The 17,489-nt window shown below is 44.9% G+C and overlaps 1 protein-coding gene across 3 annotated transcripts; it reads right to left on the reverse strand.

Moving 5' to 3' along the window:
• Window positions 1-1,719: 1,719 nt before the first annotated feature.
• LOC120655628 (phosphopantothenoylcysteine decarboxylase subunit SIS2-like) lies at window positions 1,720-13,017 on the reverse strand. 3 transcript variants are annotated; one of them, XM_039933546.1, is made up of 2 exons: window positions 12,313-13,017; window positions 1,720-2,114 (listed from the first exon to the last, which is right to left on the reverse strand). In XM_039933546.1, the coding sequence occupies exons 1-2, from the start codon at window positions 12,677-12,679 to the stop codon at window positions 1,858-1,860; spliced, it is 624 nt and encodes a 207-aa protein (XP_039789480.1). In that variant the 5' UTR covers window positions 12,680-13,017; the 3' UTR covers window positions 1,720-1,857. The 3 variants fall into 3 exon arrangements, with proteins under 3 accessions (XP_039789480.1, XP_039789478.1, XP_039789479.1); XM_039933544.1 differs by having other exon boundaries at window positions 10,937-13,017; XM_039933545.1 differs by lacking the exon at window positions 1,720-2,114 and adding an exon at window positions 10,187-11,623.
• Between the last annotated feature and the right edge of the window lie 4,472 nt (window positions 13,018-17,489).

Below are 17,489 nucleotides of genomic sequence, written 5' to 3' on the forward strand. Positions count from 1 at the left end.
GCTCTTTTCTTTTAGTTTTCAGTTTACAACCTAAGCGAATAGACCATTTTTCCTCTGACCTTATCTATCTGATTCAACCGTGATGAGCCTCCTCCACCTCTTCTTTTCTTCTCTATCACCACCCTCCTCCGCTCGTTCTACCTGTCTCTTTTCTTCTACTCTCTACGTCCATAAATAATTATCATTCTCGCTCTCCGAGAAATAACTTTGATTAATTTTATATTATAAAGTATTAATATTTATGATACATAATTGATATCATTAGATACATTTTTTCATCTAGTTTTTTAATAAATTTATTTCGAGATACAAATGGTGCATATATTTTGTATAAATCTGATCAAACTTATGGCATGAAAACCAAAACAACTATTAATAAGGGACAGAGGGAGTACCTTATAATTATTTTACAAACCAATGAATATTTAATATTTTATATAAATATAAAAGTAATTTTTCAAAAAGTATGATATTTTATATGGATGCACCTAATAATTATTATTTTATTATAATAAAAAAGTAATAACATACGTGCCAATGGAGAACTTTAGTAGTTTCTAGACTTTACTTGCAAATGCTAATTTTATATGGTTTCGGACTCTCAGCTTATCATACAGTGGTTGATTCGATCTTTTTTTAATCCATGGATCACTACTGCCATGGGACCTAACAAGACAAAGGACCTAACAAGACAAATGAAAGTCAACGACAAACCATGTAAATGTCCTCTTTTCAAAACTAATAGCAAAATGCTCATACATAACTACGTTAAGATGCTTACTACGATATTTTATTTTGAATCTCACAATGTTTATTTTATTTTCCATTATATATTTTATTTTATGTTCTCCATATTTTCTTTTATCCATGTGCTCCTTACAACTCTAATATTTTTATTTTGGCAAGAGACTTCCTATATACAGAGACAAAAATCCTTGTAAACATCTACCATAGAACGCATCCTGAAACATCAGAAACAAGTCTCCAAGAGGTCAAATATGGTGCGCCCAGGCAAGTAGACAAAAAATTAGAAGATGAATCATAAATAAAATTAAATGAAAAAAGATGTAAAGCTATACTGGGCTGCCATATGCAGGCCCATCCAGCTCACTGTCCAATTCATCCTAGCTTGCCTATCTTGCGCGCCATGTCTAATTCACGCCATGCACTGTCGCTCACAAATCCATCGCGGTCAGCTAATAGCTTGTGCACCATGGTATAGACACTACTGAAAAAAGGACCTTAGGCACCGGTTGAATACCGTTTTTTTCCAACCGGTATCCCGAAATCGAGACTAAAGACTCTTGACTTTAACATCGGGTAAAATAACAGGTACCAAGTCACTCATTTTTGTCAAAAATATGTATGCGGGTGGTGGCTGGGATTCAAACTTGGTACCTCTTTGCGTCACATGTACCTTCTTTACCATCTCACATACACATCACTTGTGATGGGAATAGAGATATTTTTCTTTTGAAGTAACCCTTGGATGAGCCTTAGGTACCGGTTGGTATAGATACCGGTTGATGGTACCACCCGGTACCTATGGTGAGCCTTAGATACCGGTTGGTGTTACTACCAAGTACCTAAGTCTCATCCATAGATTCCATCAACCCCAAAAGTACCGGTATGAAGATGAAGTATAGATACTAGTTCATCTTCGTACCGGTACTTTTAGGGTAGATCTTTGGCTTGTTTTCTACTAGTGACAAAAACCGAAGCGTACAAAAGTATCACAAGATCAAAGCAATTCAGGCTAAAGGCTCTTCTCGCTCCAACGAGGAAGACAAGTTCGACTTAGACATAGAACACCCGGATGAGCAGCTAAGAACAGAGTCTGTGACATTCCTAGACGAGTCATGCGCAGCTTCCTGGCTCTCGCCACCCTCCGCACCTTTGGAGGCCAACCGGTGTCGAGGTGACCGAGAAGCTCCCAAACTTGATGAAGTTGAGCTGCTCCACAAGATCCTCGCCGGTTCTGCTCCTCTTTTCTCCAGTTCGACGATGATGTACTCCAACTCCATCACCTTGTCTGGTTTGATCAGCGACCGCCATCTTCTCATCGTCTTGGCGCACCTGGACAGCACCACTTCCACACTTCTCCATTTTTGACCCTGAAAACACATACCGTAAGTTCCAAATTGTCCAAAGAACAACAGCGCAAATGTAATTTAAAACAAGGTTTCTCTTATCACCAATCCACCATCTAGCCACTGACTCAATCTGCACCTACATGTTTACCACACAGATTGGAAATAATCCCCCAAACAAAGGTGGCAACATAGCAGTCAAAAAACAAGTGATGAATAGTTTCAGGGTCAGTACAAAAGAGACAAGTATTATCACTTAAATCTTTCCTGTTACTGAGGTTGTCCCTTGTCAAGAGTTTATTGTTACCTAGCAGCCATAGGAAGATATGAATCCTAGGTGGCACACTCAACTTCCACATTGCCGGGGTATACACAGGTACCATCCCTCGAAAACTCAGCACTGAGTAAAGGGTCTGTACCGAAAAGATCCCTCTAGAGTCGTACATCCAAATAATATTGTCGATCTCATCGCTCAAGTTTATACTACTAGCAATTGAACATAAGTCCTCCCACTGGAGCATAAGATTTTGGGAGACTGGCCTTCTAAAGGTCAGCTTGAGGTTAACCCCATCCCACACTTGACTAATCGTTGCCCTTTTCTCATTCACAATGGCATACAAATGCCAGTATTGAATTGCTAGACTTGAAGTCCCAAACCAATTATCTTCCCAAAATATATTATGCGTCCATTCCCCACCTTCCATTGGAAGCCGAAGCGAGCAGCGTTAGCAGATAGCAAAACCCCTTTCCAGAAGGGGGAGGCACCAAGGTCAGGACAGCAGAAAAGATTAGGTTGTTCAGTCTTGTACTTGAACTCTACTATTTGTTTCCAAAGCACATTATTGTTTAAGTGATATCTCTGAATCCATGCAGCTAAAAGGCTCAAATTCAGAGTCCTAAGATCAGGGATCCCTAGCCCTCCAAAGTCCATTGTCTACGCAATCATTTGCTAGTTAGCTTGATGATACTTAGCTTTATCTTCTGAATTATTCCAGAAGAAGCGTGCCAAATGTGTATTGATAAGGTCAATCGCCCAATGTGGAAATTTGATTATGGATAAAAGATAGATAGGAACTAGATCACTTTTATCATAATTGATCTTGAGGCCAGAAAGCTGTTCAAAACAGCTAAGCATCCACTTCAAGGCTTTAGCTTTATCTAGGTTGTTATCTAAAAAAAGAAGGGTATCATCTGCATATTGGAGGCTGCTAATGCCTCCATCCCACACCTCAGGCAAAAGGCCTGTAATCAACCTCTCCCCTGCAGCTTTCATAATCATTCTTGTGAACACATCTGCCACTAGATTGAAGAGTAAAGGTGAGAGAGGGTCACCCTGCCGCAAGCCTTTACTAGGCTTAAATACATAGCATTAACATCATTTAATCTCACACAAATAGAACGCCCTCTTACCACTCTCCCAATCCAAGTTCTCCAGATATCTTCAAAACCTCTAAAGCGAAGCATTTTATCGAGAAAATCCCATCTGACTCGGTCATAGGCTTTCTCGTAATCTAATTTAAGAACAATCCCTTTTCCTTTTTCCTGGTCACCTCATGAATAATTTCATGAGCTGCCACCACACTATCTAGAATAAATCTCCCTTTAATAAGGGTTGTTTGATTAGAGGCAATAAGCCTATCTGCCACACGAATCAGCCTATTATTCATTGCCTTGGCAAAGATTTTAAAACTACAGTTAATTAGGCTAATGGGTCTAAACTTCTTAAGATGTTAATCCAAATCATTTTTTTTCAAAAGCCCTAAATAAAGCCATCAAGTCTATTTTGATCAACTCCCAAAATTTCTGGTAGAACATGAAGGAGAAGCCATCAAGGCCAGGTGCCCCATCTGCGTACGACCCAAAGACTGCCTCTTTGATTTCCTCTTCTGAGAAAGGTGAAAGGATCTTGGTGATGCCTAGAGGGGGGGGGGTGAATAGGCGAACCTGCAAAACTTGAAAAATTCTTCGCAGAAATTAGTCATGTCGGAACTTCTGACCCACTGTAGGAAGTTCCCACCCTATACTATGATTTGAACGAAATTCAAAACTAATTATGAAACTGCAAAAACTATATGAATCAAAAGTTCACTAGTACGTAGGAGAGCAACCTGCAAGTGATCTTGTGCACTAGAACAACTCAAGAGAGTAGATCGGGTCAAATTAAGTTCTAGGTCAACAAGAACAAGTATGAACAAGCAAGAACAAGCAAAGTAATTGACACAAGGATTTGTTCCCGAAGTTCACACCCACAAAGGATGCTACGTCTCCATTGAGAAGCTCACAAAGAGACGGGTTGCCCTATAACCCATATTCTCACCCAATTCACCACTTAGGAGGATTGAGTACTCACTAGCTCTTGTCCACAAAGGATGGGGTAATACAAATTTCCCGGGGCGCACACACACGAGAGGGCGCTCCATGGGCGACGCCGAACCGTCTAGGAGCAAGCTCCAAGAGTAACAAACGCGAATCACCGGATGGAGATGCTTCTAGCGCCTTAAGAAGAACGTGGCTGCTCACTCTAGGTCAAGAACTCAAGCTCACTCACAAATCTAGCTCACACCCAAGCCCTTGCTTGGATCCGCTCAAAGATTTACACTTGGAAGGGTTGGGGAGGTGCTTTGGAAGCTTGAAAGGGAGTGTTGTTCGTGGGGAGTCAGCAGCTTCAACTGAAAGGAATGAGGGGGTATATATAGAGGCCCCTCAAAAACTAGTCATTGCTGAAGTTTTATGTGTTTATGGGAACTTCCGACACAGGGTCCGAACTTCCGACCAGTTCAATTTCAAACGGCCGAGAGGGTTTTATCGGAAACAACATGGGACCTCCGAGGGGGGGGGGGGTGGAGGTCGGAACTTCCGACCCAGCTATTTTTAGCTGGCCCAGGACCCTTTGTCGGATGAAGCACAGCACTTCCGATGGGGGTCGGAACTTCCGACCCCTACTGAAAATTTCAGGTTTAGTGCCCGTGTGTGCATCGTATCGAGAATCGGATGGTTAGTTTCTTTTCTAGACACTATAGCTTCTCCAAACCGTAGTTTTGCGTCCCTCTTAACAGTACGGTGCTTCCTATACTTAAATTCAAAATAGAAATTAACAAAATTCCTCAATGAAGCTCATGCACCATTTCTTTAGCAAATTTAGCGTCGATACTCGCTCTTTTCAATTTCAATGATTTTAAATCCTGCTCATAACTCAATAAACGCATTACTCCTTAATTGTGCGTGTCATTATCATCAAAACCCACTTAGGGGGCCAAATGCACTTACAAAAGGGTATTGGAGCATCAGGTTCTCCTTAAGGGTAACCATGTCCTCTTCAGCCCAAAAATTATCATCAAGGGAATCTAAGGAGGTTTCATAACCAAAAAGGTCTTTATAGAAATATGTAGCCAAAGTTAGCATATCCTGAGTTTCGATAACATGGCCATTAGGACCCTCCAGGATGGCAATACGCTTTTTCCTATTTCTTTTGTTAGCCAAAGGATGGAAATAAGTAGTATTATTGTCCCCTTCTTTAATATTCCTATCTCTAGACCACTGCTTAGCTCTAATTTCTTCCATTTTCTAGATGTGGTTCAACTCCTCTAGGATATTTCTCATCCTTTGCCTATCAGATTCATCTAGCGAAGTAGACTCTTGAAGAAGATCGAGTTTGTCATACTCTTCCATCAATTTGGTTTTGGTCTTCCTAATCTCGGCATTCACGTTCAAGTCCCAACCTCTTGCTTTTTTTCTAAGCTTCCTGATTTTAAACTGCCAGGTATCGAGAGGATTGTCAAAAGAGCAAGGGATTTCCCACACTGACCTTACTAGATCATGGAAGTCCTCTCTCTCCAGCCACCACTTTTCAAAGTAAAAGATGGTATGTTTTTTCCTAGTTTAAACCAAAGTTCAAAACTAGGTGGACATGGTCACTCCCAGCTCTAGAGGTTGTGGTGACATAAGAAAGAGGGTAATTCTGACCAAACTCGGTAGAACAATAAATCTTGTCTATGGCTGCCATTATGGCTGATTTTGGTTATTAGTCCAGGTAAAAGATCTCGTAGAATTCTTAAGTTCCACCAAGGCCCAGGTATTGATCCAATCATTACAGAGATTAGACCAGTGATGGTTAATAATACCATTACATTTTCGCTCTGATTACAAACTAAATTAAAATAACCTCCTATAACAGTTGGGCCAGACCAATTAGTAAACAAGTCATGCAGTTCATTAATGAACTCATCTTTCCCCTCCTCATACGGGGAGCCATAAACTACTACCAACCTCCAAGTGAACTCGTCCACGACATTTTTCACAATGGCTGAAATAGTAAAATGTTTATTTTGCTAACTAAGAACTTCTGCTGCACTCTCATCAAACCCTACCAAAATTCCCCCTGTTGTACCCGAGGCTGGGAGGTAGTGCCATTTAAAATGGTTATTTGCAGTCTTAAGAAAGCTCTCATTGAAATTCTCCCTTTTTGTCTCTTGAATGCCCACAAAGGACAATTTATTATTCTGAATGAAATCAGTCAAACATTGTAAGCTACCCGTCTTATTCAGGCTTCTTATGTTCCAAAAAGCTCCTATCATGGCTAACCATTTTAAAAGTAGAGTCAACTCTACCATCAGACACTACCTGTGACCAGGATTTTGCATCATTATCCTGGTTTCCACCTAAGGGAGTTTTGGTAGGGGCACTATTGTTATCAGTTAAAGGAGGGAACTCCTCCATTTGTACAACAACTTCCAATTCTGAAGGTAAAAAAATTTCAGGTTATTATCTTTATTGATCATAATGCTCTCCAACTTTTTCTATTTCAAAGCATCAATATTACTATTTGCAATAGAGGTATCATTACCCAAATTCACATGAATTTTATTAGTCAGCTCATTCAGATATGAATTACTAAGAGTATCAAAAGAAGCACATGGAATAATTGTAGTTTCCAAATTGCGATATCTTGCATAGTCTTCAGCTTTTTGAGCAATAGATCTCCCATCTTCTGGAAATCTCCTCAACCTGTCGGCCTTGAGGGTTGGTCCCCAAATATTCTGCTTGCTCTGCAATAAGGACCTTTCTGTTTGTTCCATTACCTGAGTATCCTTATCAGCCTCAATAGAAATCCCAGCTTCACTCAGAGATAGCATTTCCTCATCCTCCATGGTCTCTCCCTCCTCTTGAGAGTCCTCCAGCTCCATATTTCTTAAGAAAAAGGAGCATTTAGAGTATCAGTTTCAGATCTCATTTTCCTAAGTCTCTCCCACTTAGCTTTCTGTGATGAATCAGCCGGCTCCCAAGCTTTCATTCCAGCTTTGCATTCATCAGATAACTGAATAGGGCAGGGAACAACAGAGGTCACTCATTCATCAATTTGTGCAACTGGTACTCTCAGATCCACACCAGCATTAATTTTTGGATCTCCCTTTTGTGCTGTAAGCAACACCTTATACTCAGAATTCATCTCTGTCATCAGCTGTATTTCTTGTTTAGGAAGGTCTTCCCTCACTGATTTCTTTTTTCCTACAGTAGAGCCACCACTGTTAGCAGGAGTGTTCAGCCCATTATCTGTATGTTCACCAGTAGAACCGTTATCCATATCCATGTTATTTCCATTATCAGCATGTTTTGGAGGGCAATCAAGGTCATTTGCCTCATCATCTTCATCCTTTTTTCCATTCTCATCATCATCATCACCGTCAATTCCAGCATTCAGTGTCTGTTCATAACCTTCTACCACAAAAGATAGCAGAAATAGCTTTTTCTCCACTTCATACAGCCTCTCCGCAGGGATTTTTATAGGGTCTCTGTTGGCGTTTCTTATGCCCGATAGAATAGAAATTCTGTAGCACTTCACCTTAGAGTATTCCAGGGTATCGTATTTTTCCTCAGGGAATCACTATGGTAAAGAGTATCATAAATTGAGTGATAACCGTACTAGCTTGACCGGCCGACTGACTAGACGGGGTAAGCCAGATAGATAAGTGAGGTAAATGGCCAAGCGATGACCAAGTGACACACGGAGGTTCAACTCCTTAGAGAGGTAGCAGCTGGGAGGACAGCGAGCGAGATAAGACACCTGATACACTTCTGAACTATTGAGCTAGCCTCTCTAGATCAGACTAAACATCTAACTAATTCTCGGGAAAGCAGAGCTTAATTCGGCGGCTGGAAGAGGAAGGACTTCAGAAACGGATGAGAGGGGAGTCCAACGGCAACCTGCACTACTGCTATGAAAACACCCGAACGTGGTGGACTACAAAGGACGAATAGGGCTGTCACCACCTACCGACTACCACAACGGTTCCGTGGGGCAGAACACACTTTCTAGCTAACACTAAGGTCAGACACCACGTCTGCACTCGGTGTTAGGATTTCTCTCGAGGCCTTCAAGAGAAATCCCCTCAACCTATAGCACTAACTTGAGATACTCTAGTACGGGCGAGATAACCCATAAGATAAGATCCCGATCACTTAGAAAGATAACGTAGCCTAAGCTAAAGGAAAACTTCCACGCTAGAGCTGGACACTCAGACTCGAGTAAATAAAAGACAGCGAAAAGGTAAAGCTGACTCAGAAAAGTAGAGAAGATAACTTATATTGATAATGTCAAAATAAAGATACAAAAGCTATACCAGACTTCCGACGACTCCGGAATCCCGAGCAAGCTCGACTCGACTCTAACTCCCGAGCTACTAATCTACTCTAGAAAGTACAAGTGAAGAGAGAAGAGCTCCAATGGTGTGTGTTGAAGTGATGGATGGTGCCTCTATTTATAGCCTACCAGAGTCGGTTCCTGGCAGTTAATCCCCGTAGCGTCAGTTGTAAGCAAGTAAGGTCGGTGTGCTTGTCTTCCACGTGAAGCCGGGGCACGAGAGGCTGCAAGGTGGGGCTGGCCGGCCTCCCCTAGGCCGGCCGGCCTGGGGGTGTGGCCCTCTGGCCACCGTCTTTGCACGGACGTCCCTGATTGTTTCCTGAGGTCAGTATTCGTTGCGTGGTCCGAACGCTGACAGTTGCAGGCCGGCCGGCCTAGGGGAGGCCGGCCGGCCTCCCTCTGGCCCAACTCGGCCCTCCGTTGTGCCGACGTTCCCTCTGCGTTCTTGTGATCTTGCCACAGTGGTGGATCGCTGCCCAGGACCCAAGTTGGTACTGAGTTGTGGTTCCTTTGTTCTTTGTGCAAGCCTTTCGATCCATCTGATCAAACCAAAACCCAATCCTCGATTCAGGGCATTATGATCGTGTCACATTGCCACTGGATTGAAGTTGGGACCTTGTCTTCAGGGGTGCCAGGCCGGCCGGCATGGGAGAGGCCGTTCAGCCTGGGTTTTTTTTCCCAAATTTGCCTATTTTTGGTAGATGTTCATCTGAAATCAAAACTCATCCAAAACTTGTGGAACTCGTTAGAAATAAATAAAATATGAATGGAACATAGTGTGAAGCTCGTGTTATTCCCGAGAAGTTGACGAGTAGAATGTGAATTTATGGCTGTCAACACCCACCCAAGCTTAAACTTTTGCTCGTCCTCGAGCAAAGCTTAAACTGAGGCTCGGTGGATCAGGAGTTGCGTCAATGTTTAGCCCCTTGCAGGTACTTTGTGCACAACATATTACTCTTCCCATCTATACTTATGAAAAGTTGGCTCATACCTAAGGTTCTGGAAGATGGGGCGTATTCATTTTTCATCCCTCGGTCTTGGGCGGTTGTTGGACTGAACAACTTTCATTGGAATATTCCCTGCTACCTGTTCAGGTTCCCAACTCGGATTTTTATAAGAATTTTTCAAAAGAGGTTCAGGTTTCCCAATGGTACTCTCGAGTCGCTCAAAGTGTATGATCCTCACCTATGGTCGAGATTTTTGACCATCTTCTTCCTATATCTACATTTGATATGTGGAGTTTATGGGTAGGAACATGTTTGCATACCTTGGTTACCTGTATTGCCCAGCCGAAGAGTGATCCATGACGGGGTCGGTACTTAGCCAAATTCAGGTCTCATGGAACATGGAATATTTGGAGGTTGTGAGGAAATGAAGTAGATGGCTTCCTACTTGAATTTATTTGAACTCCATAATCTGCAACTCTTTTAGGGATGGAGAGTGGACTTCTCTTTCTTTCTCTCTCTCTTTTTTTAGAGAAGATAACTCCACTCTCCCTTGCTAATTAACTTGAATTCTTTGGAGTTTTGATTGGGAAGCTCTTTGTGGGATGAAATGAGGTATTGGGATTGTGATTGTGGGGCAGTATGGCTGGCAAGCGTGGATGTCATTACCCGGAACAGGTGACTGACAGGCCAAATATGTTTGGGCTAACAAATGGTGAGTTTATGGGGGATGAAGACCTGTAGATGGCAAGTACCATTCCCGAAGTGGACGCACCATTCGACAAAGCTCAAAGTAACTTCAGATAGCTCAAACGGTTTATGCAATATAAGGCTCTGGATGGGTCATTTTCAACCATGGGAAACCTTTACCAGAATTTTAATTTTAAAGAAATTCCGAGGGGTTCCCTACTAGAGCAAGCAGTTTAAATTCCGGTTTGGGCTATCTCAACTCCCGCAACAACTTAGACTTTAGAATTTAAACTCGTGCCTCCACGCAACCAGATTTTCAGTGGAACTAATATGTGCCAACTAGTTCAGGTACTAGGAGAGTAAAAAAGCTGTAAACGAGGCACATACAGGGTTTAAACAGAGCAACTATTCATCATTTCCAAAGTAAGAGCTTACATGGATTTCCACTCATATAAATTTTATTCAAAACATGGAAATATTTTTGGGATTTTTGTTGTTTATTTATTATTACTATTATTTATTTATTTATTTATTGGCATGGCTACTGAATAGAAAGGGCGGGTGCGATGACTTACCTGGCAGTGTGACCCCCCAAGCTTCGATGAAGCTTAGTCCTCCTCATCGGAGTACTGCTCTCCCTCATCGGGGTCCTCCTCATCATCATCCTTATCCTCCTCGTTGTCATTGTTGTTCTCCTCCTCATCGTTGTTCTCCTGTTCGGGCGGCTGGTACGGCTGGTATGGCTGGGACTGTTGATAGTCCAGCCCAAGGTGAATGAAGACGTTCGAGACGTCATACTGCAAGGCGGAAGTCAGCCCCCAGCTCTCCTGAGTGAACTGGGTGTTGTGTGCCATTGTGTCCTGGGTGTTGTGTGCCATTGTGTCCTGCATCTGCTGCTGCTGTGTACCAAGGGTGCTGATGCGGTTTGAAAGATCCGTGATGCTCCGAAGAATCGGGTCCGCATAGTTGAAGTGTGCTGATGATGAGGGACCCACTTGTGGACCATAGGACGGATGCATACCTGTGGGGTAGTATGGTCCTTGCCCACCGGCGAATCCGCTGCTGCAGGCCTGATACGGGTCATAGGTGTAATGCCCGTACGCCTCCTCAAAGCTCATGTTCTGCGTGGACGGCCCCGGTTGTGCCGAGGCAAGAACCGGGGGTGTCCGTCGTGATGGACCTGCTCCAGCTTGCTCGCGCCGGGTCTTACTCCTCGTCTGTGGACCTGCAACACTCCATCGTGCGGGTTCTCTTTTCTCCATCTGCAATGTTAGACTTCTCACCGAGTGGAGAGAGAGTCTCGGGCATGGAAGCTGGATCTCCCTATCGTACCCGGGGTAACACATAAAGATAGAATTTACTGGCCCCTCTCGCATCATGTGCCCTTGCACAAAATGATCAAGACCGACCTCGTATCTATACGTCTCTGTCTCAGGCAAGAAGGTGACTTCGGCGCCATCCATCGCTTCGACATACCTTGCCACACGAGTGACCAGTGGGGTTATGTCGATGGGGCTTCTGCCCGAAATCATCTTCTGCCAATGAGCAAGCATGCTCCGGATGGGCGAAAAGCGAATCTTGTTCGCCATAGCGTACAGACACTGCAGCTCAGGCAAGCTGCAGAGGCGAAGGTCTGTGTGAGAGTGCACAACCATGGCTAGCCACTTGGTGAGAAACCTCAGAGTAGGATTATGAATTGAGACTATGCTGTTCTTACTACTCACAAGTTCATTAGAAATTACATTCCACCAAGAGCTGCGGTCATACTCATAACGCTCAGCAAGTGTGTTGGGGTCTAGGATGCATATTTCATAAAAACCCAAAGCGACACTAAATTGTTGGAGGGTCATTTCGAATTGTTCGTTAAATAACCAAAAGTAAACTTTAGTTTCAGTGCTGGTTTCTTTAATGGTAAGAGACATAAGGAATTCCATTGTCTAGAGTTGCGAACCTAGCTCGACGATGTCGGCGAAGTTCTCCCATCCGATGGTAGTGAAATCTTGGTTCATGTCTTGCAGGAGTCCTGTCATGATGAGGAAGCAGGTTTCGAACCTCTTGGCATGGGCATAGGTTCGCCTCGTCAGTAGCTCGAGTGCTTGCCGCTCGTAGTCGTTCTTGATGACGATTTGTTCAACCATCGTCAGGATCCTGATGCGGAAACGGCTTCGTGGGATTGTGGGAATTTCTTCTTCCCGGGATGCGTGTGAACGGTGACCAGAGTCGATCGACATGCTATCCCGAGAAGAAGACGAACTTCGCGAGCTTCTCGATTTTCTCGAGAGTGCCCTCTTGACCATCTCCTTGGCTCGATTCAGCATGGTGCCTGCAAAAAGTTAGTATGAGCAATACCCGAAGGAAACAAGGGTTAAGAAGAGGGTTAGTGTTAGTCGTTAGTCGTTCTTGCGGGGCATTAAACCACCACAAACGTTCAACGTTCAGCGTGCCATGATTTTATTTAGAAGGGAATATTGTTTTTTTTTTGTGTTTTCTGGTTTATGAACTTCACTACTTAGTACTCAAATTTTATTTTTTTGGGGCGAGCTAGCACTTAAGTTCTCCACCTAATCAACTCGAAAAGAGCTCAATTAGGCAAAGAAACTTAAGGAAGGGAGAGGAGATGAAGGAGCTCGGGCTGAGGCATTTGAACCTGAGCTTCTGGTGCACTGAAGATCGCCGAGCTCGCTGGCTTTTATAGCCGGGCGCCAGGGCCAGGCTAGCCAGCCTGGGGCAGGCCGGTCGGCTCCTGCGCGGTGGCAAACGAGCCACGTCGAGGCTCTCCTCCTCTAGACCTGCAGGTAATGTGCTGTCGTCGGTGGAGATGGGATGTGAGCGGAGGGGAGAGGCCGGCCGGCCTGCATGGGGCCGCGCGGCCTGCATCCAGCACAATCAATGCTCCCCCTTTGTCCCTTGCTTCTTCTTTACTCCAGGATCCCACTCCCTACTGTTCCTTGCCAGATGAAAGAAGGTGGGGCCGGCCGGCCTACAACTCGGCCAAAAATTTTCGAATTTTTTTTGTGAAGTTCTAGAGATGCAAAGTTTTTAATTTTAAACATGTGTTGGTTAAACTTCAAACATGCTTATGCAATATGAAAAGAAAATTTATGCAAGGAAAGATTAAACTATCCTATATGCAATGCAATGATGGATATGTGCCACGTACCTTATGGTGAGAGCTCGGGTTTAGAGTCCGGAGCTGGACTCTCCATTCCTTTGGTTTGATTGTCATCGCTAGATGGTGTCATGGGCGATGACACTTTCTTCCGCCACACTTTCTCGGGTGTGGGTGGTGTTTCGACCTTTATCTTCTGTGATTCCAGAAATTTCTTACGTTGGATTCTTCATTTGGCATTCCTCTGATTGTGAAGCTTGATTTGCTTCGCCTCCTCTTGAATTTTCAACTCCTCCTAAATCCGCAGACTTTCTACGAACTCAATAAGGGCTTCAATGTTGGGAAGCGATGGTTTCTTTGCCTCTTTCTCGGGTTTCTTTTTCCGATGGACCTCCTTGACTACTGAGCATTGTTCGACCTTCGGTTTAAAGGCGAACTTCTCCTTCTGACCATTGACATTGAGCTGAATTTCTCCAGCTCCAACATCAATATGAGCATTTGCTGTACTCAAGAACGGCCTGCCCAGGATGAGCGGCGTCTTGGTGTTGACTTCCATGTCGAGTACGATGAAGTCAACGGGAATGAAGTAATTCCGGATTTCACTGGAATGTTTCTGCTATTCCCGCGGGGTAACGGACCGTTTGGTCTGCTAGCTGCAAACACATGGCAGCAGGGGCAAGTGCATGATGGTTAAGTTTATCATAAACTACCTTTGGCATGACACTAACGCTTGCTCCCAAGTCGCAGAGTGCGTTCGAAAAGTGTTGAGCCCCGATCGAACAGGTGATGGTGGGGCAGCCTGGGTCTTTCTTCTTCACCAGGAGTGGATCGAGTATAGCTGCGCTACACTCTTCAGTTAACTGCACAACCTCAGTGGTGGGCAGTGTCCGCTTGTTTCCAAGGATATCTTTGATATACTTGGCATACGTGGGTACCTGCATAGCGTCAAGAAGCGGTATATTCACATATAGCTTCTTTATTACCTCGACAAACTTGCCGAATTGTTCGTCGGCCACCGGCTTTCTTATCCATTCCAAAAATGGTAAGGTAGTTGTGTCATGATAGTCCCGTGAAGTTCTAGGGGCTTCCATGGGGTCTTCCTGGGTAGCAGAAGTGTTGGATTCGATAGCCTCCTCCTGCACTTCGTCTTCGACTTCGGTATGGCTAGCGGTTACGGTCTTCCGCTGCTTTCCTGCATCTTGTGAAAAAGGAGGCTCTTGTGTGGTTTTACCACCACGCGTGGTCACCGCACTAACATTTTCTTTCGGCGGTACTTCCGGTTGCCCGGGAAGTTTCCCCGTATTAACGTTAGGACAAGAAGATGCAAGCTGAGCTACTTGAGTTTCTATCATTTTATTAAAGCTCAGTTGGTTCTTAATAACAGAGTTAAATCCCTCTAGTTGTGCCGCCATAGATTCCAGGATCTTGTCATTAGCAAGGAATTTATTACTAATGTTGTCATTAATTTGCTTTTGGCCGTACACTAGGTCTTTTAATGTGGGCTGAAAACTGTTATTGAAGTTCATACCTTGTTGTTGACCGAAGGGGAGGTTGGGCTTGGAGTTCCAACCCTGTAGAGGACGAAATCTTGAGTTGCGATTACTGTTACTCCCAACGAAGTTCGCGTCCTCTTGAGTTAATGGGCATGAGGTGCCCGAGTACCTAGTCTCGCCACATGTTTCACATATCATATGAGACTCCGAAACCTGATTAACCTCCTGGTGCTGAGATTCCAGCTTCTTCATCAGAAGTTCCAATTTGGCAGCTAACATATCGACCGTGTTGATCTGATGCACGCCCTTGGGATGGATTGGCTGCCTTTCTCCTTTCCAACTTTGGTTGGAAGCTATCTTGTCGATCAGCGTCTTCGCTCTCGCAACATCGAGAGAGAGGAAAGAACCACCCGCTGCTGCGTCAACGTGGTCCTGGGCTTGCTGATTCAGACCATGGAAGAAGTTCTGAATGATCAGCCACTCTTCTATGCCGTGGTGTGGGCATGCTTGAATGTACTCCTGGAGACATTCCCAGACTTTCGGGATGCTCTCATCCGGCAATTGTTGAATTCCGGTGATCCTGTTCCGGAGGGCATTGGTCTTGCCCACTGGAAAGTATTTGTCTTGGAATGCATTCGAACAAGTTTCCCATGTAGTGAAAGCTTTCTTGTTGGAATAGAACCACGTCTTGGCTTTCTCGAGCAGTGACAACGGGGACAGACGAAGACGGACGACATCCAGTGTAGTTCCCTTGGGGTTGATGGTGTTACTCACCTCCAGGAAGTTCTGGAGATGGGCATTGTTATCCTCGGATGCCTTTCCACAGAACGGACTTGCTTGGACAGTGTTCACTACTCCAGTCTTCAGCTCAAAGCCGTCATTGCCGTGTTCACTGGACGGGGCAGAGAACTGACGAAGAGACTTCTGAGCCATGGATGAGGATGCTGAAGTGGATGGTGAACTGTAGGGACAAGTGAGTCTCTTCTGAGGTGGGACAACGCGGCGTCTCACGATTCTCCCGATTCTTTCTGTATTCGGGTTGAAGTTACTTGGTAGGTCGAAACTGGTTATGCACTGCTCTGCATCGATCAAAAGCTAGAGAGAGCAATGATAAGCCCGCTAGGGTTAGCGGCGACAAACTAGTAAAGTTTATCAAACTATCTACGATATCTTTAGCCAATTGCTTCCCCGACAATGGCGCCAGAAATGGTTGCTGTGACACCTCAAGTGTCTAGTTACTAAGTTAAAGTTTAGTGTGTGAATAATATGTTTATTTTTGTTTGATTGCTTAAAAATTTGCAGAGCAAAATAAGGGTATTTTGGTAATTATGAAAAATTTCAAGTCCCTTTATGCAAAAGTTTTGACTTAGGAAGTGTTTTCAACTTTTTGAAGGGCTTTCTTGCAAATATGCTAATAATAATTATTTTGGTAGCAATTGCATTTTAGCCCAAAAATGTTGAAATGTTGTTATTAAAAAGTATTTTTTCCTTAATGGAATAGTGTTCTTTTGAAATAATAAAACTATTTTCAAATCCTATGATCTAGTGAAACTTTGCATAACATGAAAGTTGTAAATCTTGAAAAATTGAACAACTTTCATGTTGCGCACTTTTTCATTTGAGCCCTAGTTCAGTGGGAAATTTCACTTTACAGATAGCCCCCTAAACTTTTCTGTAATTGCAAATCAGCCCTCTACTTCTTCTTCAACCTCCCACTTCACCGGAGCTTCTGTGGGCCGCCGCCGGTTTCCGCCCACCGGCTGCCCCGCGCCACCGATTGGAGTGCCGCCAGGCCTCCCTGCCTCTCCCTAGCCCCACCCCTCGCCTCTGCTGGTCTCGCGCGAGCCTACCATGCCGCGCCGCCAAGCCCTGCCCCTGTTTTTCCCTTTCTAGCGAGCGTGCCGCCGCGGGAAGCCACCCCTGCCCCTGTTCGGCACCTCCACCAACTCCACGTGCCGAGCGCAAGGTCTTGCTGCCACCAGCGCCACCTCTGCTGGCCTCCATGCCCTGCGCCACGCTGCCCCGAAGCTCCCCTGCATCGACACCTCGCCGGTGCCCATGGAGAAGCTACTGCCGTTGCCGATTCACCCTTTTCTCCGGTCAAACTCGATCTCCAGGTTTCCTTTATGCTCATCCCCTTTGCCGTTGGCCTATATAAAGCCCAGCCAGACTTCAATTTCGGCACACACCGCCGCCCCTCCTCCATCCTCTCCGGCGAGCTCGGTCCACTGCCGACCTGCCGCCACAGCACCTCCCAGACCTTCTCAACCCCTCAGTGAGCTTCGCCTTGAACCCATGAAGCTTTTCCCTCACCTCTCACCGTCGATCCATCGCCGAAACCCCGCAGCCGCCGCCCACCTCCACCGCCGAGCTCTGTCCATCGCCGCCGAGCACCCTCCGACCTCCAATCCTCCCTCCCAGACCCACCAGCAGATTCGCCTCGACCTTCTCTACCTCCCTAGCCCCTCGGCCCTCGCCGCCGGCGACCCCCCTCGCCGGAACACGGCCGCCCTTCCCTGTCTTCCC

The sequence above is a fragment of the Panicum virgatum genome, chromosome 1N, assembly GCF_016808335.1.
Source record: "Panicum virgatum strain AP13 chromosome 1N, P.virgatum_v5, whole genome shotgun sequence".
In the NCBI taxonomy this organism is placed as follows: Eukaryota; Viridiplantae; Streptophyta; class Magnoliopsida; order Poales; family Poaceae; genus Panicum; species Panicum virgatum.